Here is an 18,558-nt window from a genome sequence, read left to right on the forward strand (position 1 = left end):
CCCCACCGCCCCCACCTCCGGCTGGCACAGATGTGATGTTGTCATACAGTGAGCCGTGATTCATTTCCACGGATGCATGCGGGACACTGTCGTGCAGGATGAGACAGACGGGCTTCTGGATCTGAACACGATGGCGTTACACTGTCTCTTTGGAAGACGTCTATTTCAGTGACGCTTCTGATCTCAGTATGACAGTTGAAAGACGACCGTTTATCATCATTATGATCGATGTATATGTACTGTAAGTGATTAAACCAATCAGAAGTTCTGTAGCTATTTTGGATTCACTGGAACTGTCTTAACTTCATTAACATTCATTCAAACATCCTATTCTCAATCAGTTGAGTGAGCAGTATGTTCAGTTGAGTTTGCCACCTCTGAAGTCCTGTTTGCCGCCATCCTGAACCCAGAGGTTTGGCTGTAACTCGGACAGTATTTGTCCTTGCCACGCAGACGTGCCTCTCGCGGGCAGAGAAGCTGCCCTTCCCGGCTAAAGCACCAGGGACCACGGAGCTTGCAGCAGCAGACGACCGTGCTCTCAGGGGTCGTGGGATCGTGCAGCGGTCTGCATTTTAGGGTCCCCGGTGGCCCTGCCGTGGGCCCCGGCGCCGCCTTTGATACCCGCCTGCTTTATCTCAGACGGGCTGGAGCCGGTAAATCAGACGCCGACCTGCCTCCCTCAGACGAAACCAGATCACTGCAGAGCGAACACACACTGTGTTAAGCCTGGTTTATACTTTCGCGAGCGACCGTAGCGCGCGGCTCCGCCCACCTCGCGCGACCCTGCGCGAGCGGTGTAGGCGTTTATACTTTCGCGAACGTCGCTGCAGTGTTCTCCGAAACGATAGGTGGCGGTGGAGAATAAAAAACCCCTGCAAAACCGGGGAAAGAACATTTTTACCTGACCAGAGACCGTATTTAAAACCTCTTGTAATTCCAGGGCGAAACATGAGAGAACGTGAAGATGTTAAGATTGGGCATTTTGAAAATAAACAACCATAAACTAATGTGATTTAAAAAAGCGAATTATTTCGATTCATTTCGAGTATATGTATAAATATTTAACTTAATTAATTTTAACGTGCTGGGAAATATTGAAATGGACCTTTAAAGTGACGTACAAGTGCTTTAATTCCACCTTGTATAGGTGTATGAACCCGGCAAACATGACTTTGTCCATCGCGCTGAAGCGCGGCGCGCGCGCGAAGTTACAAAATTCGGGAGGTGCACGACCTCGCGCCGCGACAGCGCGCGAGGCCCTCGCGCACGGGCGGAGCCACCGCGATTACGTCATTTTCGCCGCGCGGACCCTCGCGCCGCTCGCGGCGCGTCGAGTATAAACCAGGCTTTACCCACAGGGGAGAGTGAGGCTCTGTTCTGTCTGTTTCTGTGTATGTGGAGCTGCAACAGGCTTAAAAGCAAAGCTGACTTTCATCACCACAGGATCTCACAGAGTTTTTCTTCCTCACAACAATGTCAGGCGAAGCAGGCAAGATTAGAAAGCCTAAACGGTCTTTGAGCCACGGTAGTTTTAAAGAGTTTTGTTAAAACACCCCTTATTTAACGGTGTGTGTGTGTGTGTGTGTTGTCTTATCAGGCACTCTGGGTATAGTGACTGAGGTCACAATGAAGATTCGGCCGGTTCCCGAGTACCAGAAATACGGCTCCATCGTCTTCCCAAACTTCCAGCAGGGTGTGGCCTGTCTGCGAGAGGTTGCCAAACAGGTGAGGACAGGCCCGCATTTCTGGGTTTAAACCCCGCCCCCAGTGTTGAGTCCCCCTCCCCGGTGTTGACGCCCTGGAGATGGGGTGAAGATTCAGCGCTACACATCGGTAATTTGTGCGCATGGCTTTATGCTGACACAAGACTTGTCAAACCATATTAAAACATATAAATAATGGCCATTATCAAGTACTCACCGGAGCTGTTGCTGCATTGTAAATAGCATCATTAGCTGTAATCCATCTGTAATACAAGGTCTTGTTATATTGTATAACTAATGTCCTGTAGGATCAGGGTTTGGAAAACGGCCATAGACCCACTCTCTTCAGGCCGAACTCATTACTTAACCACTGACCGCAGCTGATGGCACAGTTATTGATGACTGCACACCCTTGCGTGTCCTTACTCTGTGCAGCTCTGCTCTATATGAGAGCATAAATTAGCCCAGAGCGCAGCAGACAATTAAGATATCGAGTGCGCCGTCCGGAGTTTGAGAATTGCAGGCCCAAACTTGCACGTGCCCTCCTAAGTCCCGGCGCCGCTCCGCAAACGGAGCGGGCCAGCGCATCCCCGCGCAGCCCGATAGATGCGCCAGTCCTGTTTTTCTGCTTCTATTGATTTTGAGATAAACGGGTAAATTACACGAGCCCGATTCTTCGAGCTTCTGGCACAAAGTGCGATGGCGTGTCGCCCGTGTGTGATGAAAGACTTGACCGCACCATTCTGAGGCCCTTAATGACATTGTGTGATATCTCTCTCTCTCTCTCTCTCCACAGAGATGTGCTCCAGCATCTATTCGACTGATGGACAATGATCAGTTTCAGTTTGGTAAGACATTCCCCCCCCCCCAACAGTGGATGAGAAACAAATTTGCCCAGTGCAGAATGCATTGTTAGACATATATACTGTGCTTAGCTCAGATGTCACTAAAGATTAAATGGTTAAAGCTGGAGAAGTCATTGATGTCTCTAAAAAGCAAAATGGAAATAATCTCGGCAAGAAACTCAAATGAGCTTGAGCTGCAGTCAACGTGGCATATGTGCAGTCAGCTTCAAACCAAAGCTTAGCGGAGTAAGAATACAGGAGTGTGTTGCGCGTTTACACCAAGAGAACAGACGTGTGTTTAAGCAGTTCAGTCTGAAAAGCTGAACTTTACGGCAGGTGTGGGCATGTGAGACTGTTGTCATGGTTACAGTGCCCTTGGCGGGCGGATGGAGAAACACTGCCCCTAATGGCCTCATGTAAATCTCCTGTGATCATCACTGACGGAGCCTACCGCACACTTGTATGAAGGAGGTCGATACAAACATGTGGATATGAGACATGTATCCAGTGTTCCTCACCATCTAATACCATCCAGCTGGATTTTAGTAAGGGGCGGGGTGATGTTGGTCTGCCTGCGTTCTTCTTGGGGATTGGTCGATTTATTTTTATGAATAAATAAATAACTGATGACAGAAGCAGAGTGTAGCCTGCCCGGTCTGTTTTGGACTGAAACTCAGCAATTGCACCGTGAGGAAACGAGACATCGTCTTAACATGCTTTGTCTATAGGTTTGTCCTTGTGATTTAAGGGCTCGGTGGATTTCCTCGGACCTGCAGCAAGGACCGAAGGACCGGCGTGTCTCTCTCTCCCTCTCTCTCCCTCTCTCTCTCTCTCCCTCTCCAGAAGAGCCAGATTCTGGTCAATTGCTCGTAGCCAATTGTTGCGGTGCATCAAACGAATGAGTTTTGCGAGAGACAGTTACATTACAAAGGGCTCCTCCCCTCACCGTCTGGTCTAGAATTCGGATTGTTCATTATCTCACCATCTGAGCATGGTTCAGGAGCCGTGAAATATGACCTGGCCACCAGTTAAGCACACGGCGTATTGAAGTTTTAGGACATTATATCTGGAGATGTGAAAGACTGTGTGCGGTGGCCAGATTGGGGAAAGTTTCGCAGGTCTCCGGGGACCTCGTTAACTCTCTTGCAGTCGCACATTTTCACCAGTAGTGCAGTTCTCCACCTCGACTGAAGAAACGAGAACCGAATTAAGACCGAAAGAAGGGATTTACTTTTATTCCTGTCTTCCTAATCACCACTCGCACCTAAATTCTTGGCACATGTATGCTCTTAACAAGGAAGCCAGGAAGCTAGCAGAGGAACAGATACTATTGTCCCTTTTTGAATGTATTTAAAAAACTCTTTTCACGCCTGTTCCCACCCGTCAGCTAGCTAACCCTCTCCTGTCGTATGATGGCGGCAGCATTGAAGGGTTCAGTCAGGTTCAGGCTTCTCTCTCTCTCTCTCTCTCTCTCTCTCTCGACGGTGAAGCCATGTTCTGCATGTCCTCCAACCGCCGCACCCCTAACGCCGTTCCTCCTACCCAGAGAGCAGTGGTGGTTTGCCTCTCTTGGACGGCAGGCCGGTATCGGCTATCGGGGGTTGCCGGTGTCTCCCTGATGGTGCAAGCTCTTCTTCCACTGCGCTTCTTGTGTCTGGAGGGAAGGGAGACAAAGAGAATTGTGGGAGGTTTCGCACCGCTGTTCGGTGTTCTCCCCCTCTGCCTGTGAGCACAAGGTTCATTCACCGCGGCGACTCTCGCCATGCCGACGCTCGGCTGCGGTGCTTTGCACTTCCAATCAGGACAAAATCAGACAAACGCGAGACAGAGACAGCAGTGGTGGTGAAAGTGTTTCCTCTCTGCGAGAGGCTGATTTATGGTCCTGGGGCCCCCGACGCTCCTGCCCCACCCCACGGCCCATCCCCCGCCCCCATTCATTACAGCGCCATTGTTCAAACAGCAGATCAATCTGCCGCACCAGGCCTGCCTGGATCAACTTGGGAGAGAGGCCGCAAATGGGTGACGAACAATATGACCTTCATTTATCTCTCAGTAGCAAGCTCACATGTGGGGTATAGGACGACTGAAGTGAGGGGAGGCCGTTGTTGTTTTAAAATACATTCGGTTCGTGTTGTGTTGACATTTCGTGGATTCACTTTGTGCTCTTGCAGGTCATGCGCTGAAGCCTCAAGTGTCGTCCATCTTCACGTCGTTTCTGGATGGCCTGAAAAAATTCTACATCACTAAAGTAAGGAACGAATACCAATATAGTTTATCTGGCCCAGGTGCAGGGCGACCGTGCTGGCTTTGGCCAGGTCAAAGGTCGGGCAGGGCTACACTGGCGGTCGTGACCTGGAGCTCTTCCTGCTGACCCAGCCTATCCCCTGTACTCGTCCTCTAGTTCAAAGGCTTCGACCCCCACCACTTGTGTGTGGCCACGCTGCTGTTTGAGGGAGATCGGGAGAAGGTGCTGCAGCATGAGAAACAGGTTTACGACATTGCCGCCAAATTTGGGTAAGAGCTTCTTGCTTTTCCAAACACATATAAGGTCTGTTTTAAATACACTGGCAGGAGTAAGTCCATTATCAACGTCTTGACCACACAACCACACACCGAGACTCTGCAGGAATAATTCGATTTCTGTCACGAGAATTTGTGATTCTCACACAGTATCAAGCTAGCAGCTATGAGACATCGATGATTTAGTGAATGCCAACATAAAACCCAAGTGACCATTATTCAGCGTCCTAACTCCAAAAAAGAAAACTACAAATGAACAAAAGAACACACACACTGGTACCAGCACGCTCCATGACAGGCTGTTATATGCAGGCCATTGGTTCTAGCATTCCTGACAGGCTGGATTTTGGCCTGTAGACCTGTGCGCTGTTGATCACCTTCAGGCAGCGTTCAGTGTCCTCCTGTTTCCTTCTCTTTTGCTGACAGAACATCATCATCATCATCATAAAACATCATGCATCTCCTTATTTCCAGATTTCGTTCAAGTGGAATGGTAGTAGTAGGGTGTGTGTGTGTGAGCAGGTGCGTGCACGCGTGACTGAATGTGAAAGGTGTAGGCAGATCCAATACTGTGTAACTACTATATACAGGGATATAGTACTACAGTTGCTGTGGTTTCTTGGTTTCACACCATTTCATTGGCCACTTGACAGGCCTTACTAGCTACACACACCTGGTGCCGACATTTAACCCAAGCAGTGTGCTCCACCATTGACTCTCTGCAAAGAAAGCTTTTTGCGTGTGTGTGTGTGTGTGTGTGTAAGCATGTGCGTGGTGCAGTTCTTCCAGCTGTTTCCATAGAATCAGAGTAACTATTTAACCAGCACCGATCACTATAGGTCATCAGAGTCATAACCTTTAACCCCAATTGTGACCTTTCTAATTCATTATATCACTCCGTTCCGAGACACAAACTGTTTTCTTTTCAACTTTCCACATTCATCACGGGCCCTTCTCACAGTGGGTAGTGATGGGTTTGATTGATGTTTCAATTGAATGTGTATCTATGTGGAGAAATGGGTAAATCGATCTGTGATTTTAGCCTTAACGAGGCTGTGTTGATTAGTTTGGGTAGCAAATGAATATTTGATGAGATGATTATTATGATTGATGGAGGTCTGAACCTCAGAACTGATTCAGTTGATTGGGCTCGGGGAGGTGTGTGCATTCAGAATCAAAACTCTTTGACTAATGTCAAGATTTGACTTAATATTTTCACAAGACTTGATCATTATTATAGTTTCATTGTAATTGTCAATTTGTAGTTGAAGCTTGTGTGTGTGTGTGTGTGTGTGTGTGTGTGTGTGTGTGTGTGTGTTGTAGGGGTCTGGCTGCAGGGGAGGATAACGGACAGAGAGGGTACATGCTCACCTTCGTCATCGCGTACCTGCGGGTGCGTCTGATTCGTTTTGTGCAGCTCACACCCCACAATCCCAAGCAGAATACCACACTGTGCTGTTCTTCAGCATATGTGTTAACAGATTTCTCTGTGTGTGTAGGATCTAGGCATGGATTACTACGTGATAGGCGAGTCCTTCGAGACATCAGTGCCGTGGGACAGGTAAGAACTGCTTCCTCTGTCTGGCACTCTGAGAGAGAAACCAGCTCCTCTGATGCTGCTTAGAAATCGGACTGGCTTATGCTGCCAAGCTTCAAGTGTCCCAGAGCCTTAGCGGTCAATCGGTCCTCACGCTGCCCCTCTGTGGACCGGTCAGTCGGTCCTCACGCTGCCCCTCTGTGGACCGGTCAGTCGGTCCTCACGCTGCCCCTCTGTGGACCGGTCAGTCGGTCCTCACGCTGCCCCTCTGTGGACCAGTCAGTCGGTCCTCACGCTGCCCCTCTGTGGACCGGTCAGTCGGTCCTCACGCTGCCCCTCTGTGGACCTCCTCGTGGTGTCAAACCCGAAAGCTCATCAGCAGAGGCTGAGCGGTGCGGCACCTGTTGGCCCAATTTACCCATCACATTTTCATCCCTCATAAAAGTGCCTCGCACATCGCTGACACCGTTGCCTGGACACAGGGTGGAAGGGAAGGTGCACGCACACACACGCACGCGCGCGAGGGAGAGCGAGAAGGAGAGCGAGGGAAGCAGATGCGTAGAGAAGGAAGAGTGTGGAATAGTGTGTCCCTTCTCCACTCTCGGTTTAAACCCTCTGGTTAGGACTGAGCTGCCCGTAGTGGTGCATGGCCGTGTTGTTGTGCACTGTGAGAGTCTGCATGTCACCTGAGATCTGTGTGCTGTAATAATACTGTAACAGCACTAGATTAGTGTTTTGTTTTCTTTCTTTTTTTTATTATCAGTGGCTAAATATGCAATATTGAGGAGAAAAGAAAACAAATAAGCAATATATAAATATTAAGGATGCATTGAATGTCTTGGGCCGATATGAAAAATGCTAATCAGTACATTGTGGAAGATGCCGGTGATAATAATCAATAATGTTACCTCTATGAATTAAGCAATTTCAATCTCTATGTGTTAAATACAATTTGAGTGAAACGTAAAAGTCTAAAAATAGATAATTTAATTAACATTTCATAGTTCATTTGACAATTGTGAACACATGTTGCTTTAATAAAGGCATTCAAAGTTAGGTTAATTAAACATTTTTATTTTCTAACCATTATGAAATGTAACATTGAACAAGCATCTCTTATTAGCATTTTTCTTATAATTGTAGTAATGTTCAAATTAGGCCTGCATCATTTTGAATTGGTATTTCGATAAACTATGGAATTATTGTTGTAATTAATATTATTATTATTACTGTTAGTGTTCTAGTATCGAGCTGCTAAATTATTATTCATACTGACATAATATATCAGCCTCTGATATATTGTGTATATTTAATATATAAATGTGTATATCATAACAATAGAAATAGGAAATAAATAAATGTATGACAGAAAACTGTGTGTGTGTGTGTGTATTTATATCTGTGCGTGTGTGCATGTGTGTGTGTGTTGTAGAGTGTTGGATCTTTGCAGGAACGTAAAGGAGCGGATAGTGAGAGAATGTAAAGAGCGAGGTGTGCAGTTCCCGCCGTTTTCCACATGCAGGTACGCCTCCTGCTCACCTGCCCACACCTTCCACCCACCCGCAGGCCCGCCCACCTACCCACCTGCCCACACCTTCCACCCACCCTCCGGCCCGCCCACCTACCCACCTGCCCACACCTTCCACCCACCCGCAGGCCCGCCCACGCTCCCGCCGGCCCGCCCACCTACCCGCCGGCCCCGCCCACTTGCATGAGCGATGCACTGCCACCTCAGGCAGCAGTCAAACTGCCGGGAGTTTGCGGGCTTGTATACTGGAAACTCTTTGAACTCAGCACTGCTCAGGTTCACAGTGACCCTGCCAAAGAGAGAAAGCGGCTAAGGGAGTGATAAGGGAGTACGCAGGCCGGGGGTCAGGGGTCGGGGAGCTCAGAGGCCGAGAAAGAAAAGAGGCCAAAGGAGAACTCGGGTCGGGATCTTGATTATACCTCAGCCATTCATTTCCTGTCTGGTGCTGTACAGCTGTGTGGGACATGATTGATGTGGCCATTTAACCTCTGGAACAGCCAGTGCCCCTATTGATGCGCACACACACACACACGCGCACACACACACACACGCACACACACAGAGCCCATTCAGGACACACAACTTTTATACTACAGCCAAAGTCATGAAGACGTGAAATAATAGGATAAAGCAGGATAAAGTTTCTGTCAGGTTGAGAAAGTTCAGTACCGATTTAAAGTAGAATAACCCCCATGTGTCCTAATACAGCTCTCACCTCTGACTCTGAATGTGAGTGGCCGAGGATAACAGAGAACTGCAGTGGAGAACAGAAATGGCAAATCGGCCGTAGCTGTGCATCACGTTTGAGCCGATCAGCGGAAGCCCCAGGGCAGTCTCCCTTCTCAGCGTCTCACGAGCCCCGACCCTCCGGTCGTGTACGGAGCGGGAGGGCGATGCTCCGTTAAGAGGCATTCTCGGATTCAACGGAGCGGCACGGTGGACGTGGCCATCCCTGACTGCGCTGTCAGAGGGGGCTGATGGGCGTTTAATATCATATGAATGTGACGGGATTGAAAGTGACAGACGCTCCCAAGCCCAAACACACACAGGGGCTCACATTCATCACGACATCAGTGCCGGCTGTTGGTTCACAATGGAGCCGGCGAGTTTTCCTGCTCTTTAATTCTCTGCTATCACAGAGAGCTAACGGAAGATCTGCCCTTTACCACAAGGCCCTTTAGTCTCTTAACTCTGGTACTGATGGCTTTTATTATATTCATTTAATTATTTCCCTTAACTTACTCAAATAAGCCTCCCAGTTTCTGAGACCATCAAAGTTAAGAATGAAAATCTTTTCTTTTTTTTCTTTTTTTTTACTTTTTTCTTGTTTTTACTTGTTTGTTTTTTTTACTTGTTTCTGTATTCATTTATTCCATTCCATCTTTCCTCTCTGCCTCCCAGGGTAACACAGACCTATGACGCCGGGGCTTGTGTGTATTTCTACTTTGCCTTCAATTATCGAGGTCTCAGTGATCCAATCCACGTCTATGAGCAAGTGGAGGTAAATCTTCCTCAGAAGACACATCTTCAGAACATTGGCTCTTAAGGAGATGACTTGGTGATTTGTGTTGTTCTTGGTATAATCTGTACTGGTCAAACTGGCCTGAGTAGTTCTTAAGATTAGGCTTTGGATTGAACGTCATCTCTGTTCTTGGTTCAGCACTTTAAGGAGAAATATTAGGTTTGATGTTGATGTTGCTTCATTTGTGTTTACACAGCATGCTGCCAGAGAAGAGATTCTAGCCAATGGAGGAAGCCTGTCCCATCACCATGGAGGTAACATTTGCATATCCATCATCCATTTTCATTTGCCGTGATTTCATATTTAACCCCTGTGAACTCTAAAACCCCTTCTACAGATTCACTGAGCAGTTTAGTAAGGACTTGGCAATAACGATGTTTGAGGTTTTAGATTGGCTTGGCAGACATGTCATGTGCAAAAACCCTCTTTCGGTAAATAATGGAGTATCATTTTCAAAGGATAAGGAATCTTCCCGAAGACCTAGAACGAGAACGTTAAGTGTGCGATTTTAAAGGCTCTGTCCATGGTGTGCTTATGAATTCAGTGATGAAGTTTGCCAAAATGGTTTGGCAGTTTACGTTTCCGTAAGAGTTTGCTGCATGCAGCCAAAACGGGGCCGCCCAACCCTAGACTTTATCTATATTACTATCTGTCTGCTGTGAGCCATACATCACCAGACGCATTAATCACAGTTGTCGTGCACACGCACGTGCATGCATGTGCATACACGGGGTCCACTCCCCTTGATATCACACTGATATCACCCCGAGAGTGAGCGGAGAGGTTGCCAAAGGTGGCCAATAAAGTAAGGTGGTGTGTGTTTGTGATGTTTTGTTTTGTGTGTGTGTGTGTTTATGGAGGGACACTGACAAAAAAGGCAGTAGTGAAGAAAAAAGTAGAGTTTACATCTGTGTTGTTATTGATGGGGGTGTGGGGCTGTGGACGTGAGAGAGTGAGTGAGTGAGTGTGCTTGTGACCAGTTCTGCGTAATTGTGATTAATAGCAGTAGCACAATGCTATCTGGCTGGCGACAGCCTGCTTTGTCTGCCCACAATCACTGCGTGAAGTGTGTGTATGTGTGTGTATGTGTGTGTCTTTGTTTGCTGTGTGTGTGCGCTCCTGTGCGACCAAAAAAAAAACAGATGTAGTGTAGGCCAGCAAGGTGGGAGGGCACGCAGGGGAAATACACTTTACTGGCCTGTGTTTACCAGTTGATCAGACCAGTTTATACACACACACATTACTGCAAAAAAAACCCTATAATCTACTGCAATCAGCGTCCATGCATACAAACACACCTATAACCATTTCAAACCACGCCTATCCTACACGCATGAACAAACCTCACATGGTTGAAGTCTAGCACAATGGTAATAGCATTGGGGGTGTGGCTTTCTGCCGGAGCCATTGTGATGGACCATGAGCCATTGTGATGTGTGGCTTACAAAAGCAGCAGTGTGACATCATCACCCCAGCAGAGTAGCAGGTGATGTTTACCCAGATTACTGGTCCTTATGCTTAAGAAAACGTGTTGGAACTATAGGTCGCACCATGAGCAGAGAAGCTGAAGGAGTTTGAATGAAGTCCTTCAGTGGAAGCAAACTTGTCATGGTACGTTAAGCAGACAGCTAACAATGGCATGGTAGGGTAAATATTGTCCCTGAGTTTACAAGCTCTGTTTGGTAAGATAAGACCTGATAAGAAAAAGATGAGAGCCAAGCAAATGTAATGCATTGGAAAGTCAGCTCAGGAACAGGGAAATGGCCCCACATGTAAATGACACATTTTTCAGTTGCTTAAAATGCATATTTATAGTGGGAAAACCCACACACATACACACACACACTAGCATTTCACAGCATTCAGTTTCTCTCTCTCTCTCTCTCTCTGACAGTGCAGTTTTGCATCCCTCGGTTGTATAGTCATAGCTGTGAGAGATGGATAGTAACCAGGGAGAGAGAGAGAAAATGAATGTTGAAAAAGTGACATGATAGATGTGTAAATTATCTCTGTGATGGAGGCAATGATGCAGCAACACCACCTTCTGTTTCTCCTTCTTTCCCTGAGGAACAAGGGATGGGGACGATCATGGGAGGGAAGGAGGGAAGGAGGGAGGGGGTGGGAGAGATGGACTGAGGGAGAGTGGAAGTAGATTAAGCGGGTTCCTTTGTTGGAAGACCCTGATTGGTTGGCTGGAACAGCAGTGTGTCCTATAGTATGAGATGACCCGCCCATTTCATTTGCATATTTATCTTAGTTGGGGCGTCACCAGTAGCATTTTGTCCCTCTCCTTAACCGCTCCTCTCTGAAATAATGGCCAATTGTCAGGTAAGGTGAGGACTTTTAACTTGTCAGTCATCCCAGTGTCTAGAGGTTAAGTGTGCGTGCGTGCGCGTGCGTGTGTGTGTGTGTGTGTGTGTGTGTGTGTGTGTTTACACACACACACTCTGGGGTTTACACGTGGAGAGAAGCAGGCGAGCGCAGGCTTAAGGGGAGTCACCGTGGGGTGATGGGCCGAGGGCGGAGCCAGGCAGGGGAGCGAGGGCGGAGCCAGGCAGGGGAGCAAGGCGGTAGACGGAGCGTGAAGCACTGCAGGCTCTCCTCCGTAGGGAACACTGGCAGCTTAATGAGTTTGATAGTCTGCTGCTCTCCATAAATCACACCATGCAAAACATCTCGCAGCGTTTCAGGAGTGTTGCACCAGCGAGCGTTCCAGCAGCGTTTCAGCCGCACACACACCCACCCCCCTCCAACCACCCCCCCCCCCCCCCCCCTCCAAACACATCCATCACCCCCTGCTTACTCTCCTGCTTACTCTCTGGCTCACACAAGATTGATGGGCTCGCTACCGTCTGCCACCCAGCCATGCACACTGACACACACTCCCCCCCTTCTCTCTCTCTCTCTCTCTCTCTCTCTCTCTCTCTCTCTCTCTCTCTCTCTCTCTCTCTCTCTCTCAGTGGGCAAACTGCGGAAGGGCTGGATGAGAGATGCCATCTCTGCGGTGGGTCTGGGGATGCTACAGTCTGTGAAGGAGTACGTGGACCCCAATAACATTTTCGGGAGCAGAAATCTCCTGTAACTCGACACCACTTTAAAAAACCTTATTCTCACAATTTTTCTAACACCGTCTAGTCACATTGGAATAAACGCCTAACACATGCTAATTTATACGTATGCAAAACAAGCCATGGTTTGTTTTCAGCTTTCAGTCACATCTGAATCCATTCCAGAACTCTGCTGCAGGATTCACCAAAACACTAGGCTCCTCCTACCCTCCTAGGCTCCGCCTCCCCAACGCCATTCCCCTCTCCATTTGAATTCTGTATAATGCAGTGAGCAAGTTGTGTTCACAATGTCAAAACAGTTTTTTGTATTACCATAATTTTACCATTAAATCCTATAGGGTGCTACAGAGGAGTTTCCTCTCTCTGATAGTCTGATTAAGAAAAGCAGGTTATATACATTTATATACATTTCCAATGTTGATATACATTTTTCCACCCACCCCCTACAAAATAGTTTTTCATTTCTCATGGATCTCATCCACTTTAACTTTTGATATATACGTAAGGATGTTCCAGTGTAGTTTGAGCGTGACACTACTTTAGTGATGCCTGAACTGTGCTTTCTAAAGCAGTGTGCCTTCTTTCTCTCTCTCTCTCTTTCACCCCCTCTCTCTCTTTGTGGGTGTTCGTCTGGCCTTCCTCTTCCTCTTCCTTCCCGTTTTGAATAGTGACTAAATGTTTACTGTCCCTTCACTCAGTGCTTTTGGATCTCCTAGTGTTCCTTCAACCTGTATTTTGTCTTTTCTGACAGTCCATTTGAACTGTTTTGCCAGGATTTCTTTGTAAAACTTTGTCTAGCTCCTTAAGTTTTTTTTTATGCTTGTAAAGGTGCCTCTGTAAAACATGCACTAAAGGAAACACACATACCATTGTGTTCCACCCTGCAAAAGCAGGCCAATAAAAAATACTGCCCAGCATGGTGAGGTGATTCTCTTAGTGCTTTCCCCTCGTTGGTGTCTTTGGAGGGAGTTTGGTTTGATAGTGTCTCCATGTGCAGGTGTGAGAAACCTCTCCTCATGTTTTTACCAAAGACTCACAACCTTTTAGTCCTAACTATCACTGGCCGGGATCCTTTAGATGTATGCACACATGCACCTGTAAATTATTGTATATAAGGAGCATATATATGATTATATATGACCATCAAAGAGTCACAATTTTTTTTCTCCATTTGAATATTTGATTTATTTTCAAATTAGCATATGCAAAATGCTAGAGATGATCCTGATAGGTTCTCAGAGTGTCGATGTTAGTGACGTAACTTCATCTTCTACTAATGTTCATCCATAGTGATGAGGACCAGCCTGTCCCTGGACATGACATGTCTGAATTTTCCATTCCTCTAAAAAGGCGCGTGTCTATTTAACTGAACACGTGGCGAGTGCCTGGCGTAGCATGGTCAAGCCTTGTGTCTTTAAGGCACAATTTGTCTGATCCCCCGTCGATCGGCACTGATCTTTCTAGCTGTATGGTGCTAGGGTGAATCGCAACGTTACTGACGTCAAATTACCGACGCCATCTTTGTTTCTCGTGTAATGTCAGCGTTGTTCAACGGTTCTGAACGTCCGTCCTGTGTGTGTGTGTGGGCGTCGTCCTCCATAAATGCAAAAACTTTACCAGGCTTATTCAGGCTTTACTCTGAAACATTACATGAAGGAAACGTTGGGCCTCGTTTGGGCCGGCCGGACCTTTCCTGAACAGTTTCGTTAGAAGCCGCTTGTGTTCACCAGAACCCACCTGCCAATGTCCCTAAAGCTCCTTTTGTTATTCTCCAGTTTCCTTGGTAACATGTTTAACATTTGGAGTACATTTTGTCAATGCTGTTTGTGCAATAAATTAACATAAAAAGAAGCACGTTTACTCGTTTTTATTTAATTCTATTAAAAAGAGGAGTATACGGAAACGAAGAACTCTTCGCTGGATAACTACGGAACCTTTTGTGTCTGAGTAATGTACCGGTGACCGCAGTGAAATGTGTCTTCACCCCGGCGTGTTGGGGATGGTGTGTCCACCGAGCTGCAGTGAAAGTGAGGGGCTCTCTGAACACACCACACACCTGCACGATGTGATGGCGAAAGTGGTCACTCACTATTCCCATACTCAGGAAAGCTCCGTTCCCATCATCGTGTAAAAATTGGGAGATTTTAAAGTCTGTTCTGTTTGGGTTTTATTTTCTCAAATCTAGACATCATATCCCTTGATCCCCCCCCCCGTGTTAACTATACCCTATACCATACTCGCAATGTTCCAATGTATTCCTAATTTTATTCTAAGCATCTCATCATCTTGCTTGACAGTCTTTGATATACAACATTCCTGCATATCATTTTCTAACACCTCACGTGGCTGTTTCAAGTATTTTCGTAGTGTACTGTACGTTGCAGTAAAGCTTTTTGTCCACACGGGGTCAGTGGTGAGCTAGATCGCAGCTCATTTTAACACATTTATCTCCCATACAAACTGGACGCTTTTTTCATACCACGCACACAACTTACTAGCAGCACGTTTATTCGAATATAACAATTCACGTTTCCAAATAACATGCTTCAAACACATCTCCCATTTCTGCTGTCCCTTAAACACAAAAAGGGCTGAACCAAGGGAAAGTGAGAACACACCGACGGAGAAGCGTAGGCCATGTTTAAAAAAATAAACAATAATCGTACAGAAAAGAAAGACGAATTTTCTCCACTGTGGTGCAATACCGTTACCCATGCATACATACTAAATCAAAAGACTTGATGGAATTACTTGTAAATGTCAATATTAGAGGTAATTAACTCGGTATTTTAATTGCTACATCCAGAGCAGCTAGTTTCCATGCAGTTAAATTTGTCCCTTTATCAATTTGCATGTAATGTTCTTTTCATTTCTCCACAGCAGGAAGACCCCATGCTACAAAGAGCTCAGCCGCCACTTTCACGATGCAACGACACCATTTCAAACTGCATTCAGATATCGGGGTGAAATAGACATAGCAGAAGGGGTTTATGCAATTACACAAAATATACATTTGCTGCATCCGGCGGTTGTGATTTAAAAACAGCAGTTGTGTTGAAACGCTCTCAGATCATTCAACATGGATGACTATGGCCAGGACACGTACTGGTCTTCGCTATGGGAGCCTCCTGTGCACTTATGTAAAAACCGATTGTACAAAAGCATGTAAAGGCATTCTCGATTAGCTTGGAGGACCAGCTGCCGAATTAGGGAATAACAGTCGGTTTAGACGTAGCTGCAGAGTCGGTCAGAACCTGCACGTCGGTCAGAAGCTGCACGTCGGTACCGGCGCTTCTGACACGTGTGCAGGGAACATGGCTCGAAATGGCAGGCACAAAGGCCACAGAAACGTCTCGTATCAGATAACAGCCTTAAACATCTGTTATTGGGGCTGTATTTGTTTGTGGCTCACAATAAATTCATTAGTTAATGTTCAGGTTGTGCTTACTCTCGCCCATGAGATGTTTTACGTGGCCACGAATGTTGTGGTGTTACTTCACTAAAGTCCTTAATTTGTCAAGCCCTCACCCTGGGATACTTCTCTCCAAACTACACACTCTAGGTTTACTAAAGACACATTGTTAAATATTACCAATAAATACAGTCTTAAACTAAACGGAAACAAACAAAATATTTTGTTTATTTTTTTTAAACAGTATTGATGTCTCACTTAAACTTGAAGGTCTATGAATAGCTCATATGTGGTTTGGTGATCTTTAAAAAGGCACATGTATTTCACTAACCGGACTGGGCTCTGGACAGTAATGGTTACTGTTTAACGTATTCATGGGCCTTATACAAACCAAACTAACGAAAGATTAATTCAGAACTGCGAAGCGATATGACTAATGTTTGGATCAAATTTAATAAGGGGAGGTGTGAATATAGACTAAACAGCTGATGTAAACATTGTATGAGAATACATGGACCTTAATTAATGATGCGCAACGATGCTCAAGCAGAGGGAGATTAAGACATCATACCGGCTGCTCTTAATGATGTACAACACTGAGAACTATGAAGCTAGGGGAGGACCGCATGCATCTTTCATGAAGGTTTTTTTTTAACGAAGGCACAAAGAGCAGCACTGTGTTATATTTGCATTGCAAGCATTGCCATGAACCCCTGATCCTGTAACAATTAGCTGAAAACGGACCCCATACCTCCATCAAAACTTGTTCTTCCATAACTCATTACCTCAAAATATGTAGAATACAAAACAGAACACCTGCCCCCCCCCAACACACACAAAGATATTCCCGTTAAACATGATCAAAGCAACATTAAGAAAAGATACAACAATGATATTCTTGTTTAACAGTGGCGATGCTTACTAGCCATCCCTGCCAGAGCTAGATAACAGGCCAGCGAATACAGCATGGATGTTGAGTATCCTAGCTCTAAAGACACTGCCTCTTCCTGAGTCTAGAACAGAGAGAGTTCTCTGGGTGAAAAACGACGCTAGTTAAACGTGCACGACTCGCAGTGCGCAGCCAAACAGAAACGGTCCGTCACGACCGTCTGAAATTCTCCCAGAGCGGCGTGATTCATTCATGCAATCAGCAGGGGACGCCGTGGGGTCAAAGCCCCGCCGCTTGGCGCCTCGCAGCTGGAAGCTCGCAGCCGAGCCACAACTGCCTACATGCACAGCGCTGCGATCGGGCTGCAGGTCAGAGGACAGAGGTCGTGGGGTGGTCGTGAGGTGGTCGTGGTGGGCGAGAGCTAACTCGGAGGCTTGGTGCCGCTGTCGGGCCCCGCACAGCTGCAGCTGGTCGCTGGGCTGCCGTCGCACAGGCCGTCGGCACCGGCGCGCTCCTGACTGCGCTGCCGCTTCTGGTGCAGTTCCTCCCATTTGGCGCGGTTGGCCTGGATCATGTCGACCATTGGCTGGAGCTTAGGGTTCAGTTTCACGAGTGTCTAGAGAGAGAGAGAGAGAGACAGTGTGTGTGTGTGTGTGTGTGTGTGTGTGTGTGTGTATGCGTGTGAGAGAGAGAGAGTCAGGAAGGCAGAGAGTGGGCAGAAAGAGACAGACGCTTAAGGGATATTTAGTGCATATTATAGCCAGTGACAAGGTCTATGCAGCAATTCAAGGCATTGAACAATCACATTTTTAGGAAATGATTTATTTGGAAGAACTCACTCCTTTGCTCCAAAATAACGTAGGCCTGTGGTCATGGTTTAGTTTATGTGGCAATTATGCTGCTGTCATTTACATTTCTCATAACAACATAGTTAAGATACAGGGCAAAGCTGTCTCCAGTTCACACACAGCGCATGAATTGAGCCACAATTCCGAAGACCTTGTCTTAAGTTTTCACATATTAATCCACAAGCGCACACATACAGTCGTGACACAGCATTACAAATCCCACAATTTTTAACAGTAAATATGGTAAAGTACCACAATATTTCTAATGGCCTACTTTAACAACAGGTGTGCAGTCAAAGCAAAACAACAGACCAAAAATATTGTCTGCCTCTGTTCCAGGTTATAAAAACACACTCCTCATTGCTAATTTCAATGGTCCAGTTTGCCAATAAGAAATCACAAAAGAGTAGAGTATATAACAGATTCCAACACTCAAGCTGCTCTTTGATATATTTCATCCAACTGCAGGCATGAAGGAGACGATTATCACCCACACTCGGTGTGAATCCACTCATCGACGCAGTCATCTGCACAGTTATCCATTCAGTCTTTCTAAAGCAGCCCAGTCAGTGTTGACTGCATTAATAAGTACTCAATCTGTGCTCAGTAATAATCCCCCAGTATCAACTCTTCTCCTGAACACTATCTGCTCAGAGACACCGGTCTTGGACCAGAAGTCCCTCATC

The 18,558-nt window shown here is 46.5% G+C and overlaps 2 protein-coding genes across 4 annotated transcripts in view; one reads left to right on the plus strand and one right to left on the minus strand.

The window, feature by feature from the left end:
* The window catches only part of agps (alkylglycerone phosphate synthase), a 28,568-nt gene extending 14,930 nt beyond the window's left edge, over positions 1-13,638 (plus strand). For both annotated transcript variants that reach the window (XM_077002857.1, XM_077002858.1), the window contains exons 11-20: positions 1,598-1,725; positions 2,500-2,551; positions 4,720-4,796; positions 4,950-5,062; positions 6,392-6,461; positions 6,568-6,629; positions 8,038-8,127; positions 9,535-9,634; positions 9,852-9,909; positions 12,616-13,638. In XM_077002857.1, the coding sequence (XP_076858972.1) occupies positions 1,598-1,725; positions 2,500-2,551; positions 4,720-4,796; positions 4,950-5,062; positions 6,392-6,461; positions 6,568-6,629; positions 8,038-8,127; positions 9,535-9,634; positions 9,852-9,909; positions 12,616-12,737 (872 nt within the window). In that variant the 3' untranslated portion in view covers positions 12,738-13,638. The remainder of the gene's footprint in view (positions 1-1,597; positions 1,726-2,499; positions 2,552-4,719; positions 4,797-4,949; positions 5,063-6,391; positions 6,462-6,567; positions 6,630-8,037; positions 8,128-9,534; positions 9,635-9,851; positions 9,910-12,615) is intronic.
* Positions 13,639-15,194: 1,556 nt separating this feature from the next.
* pde11a (phosphodiesterase 11a) overlaps positions 15,195-18,558 on the minus strand; it is a 39,086-nt gene continuing 35,722 nt past the window's right edge. For both annotated transcript variants that reach the window (XM_077002860.1, XM_077002859.1), the window contains one exon: positions 15,195-17,640. In XM_077002860.1, the coding sequence (XP_076858975.1) occupies positions 17,446-17,640 (195 nt within the window). In that variant the 3' untranslated portion in view covers positions 15,195-17,445. The remainder of the gene's footprint in view (positions 17,641-18,558) is intronic.

This window comes from Brachyhypopomus gauderio, chromosome 4 (genome assembly GCF_052324685.1).
Source record: "Brachyhypopomus gauderio isolate BG-103 chromosome 4, BGAUD_0.2, whole genome shotgun sequence".
Classification (NCBI taxonomy): domain Eukaryota; kingdom Metazoa; phylum Chordata; class Actinopteri; order Gymnotiformes; family Hypopomidae; genus Brachyhypopomus; species Brachyhypopomus gauderio.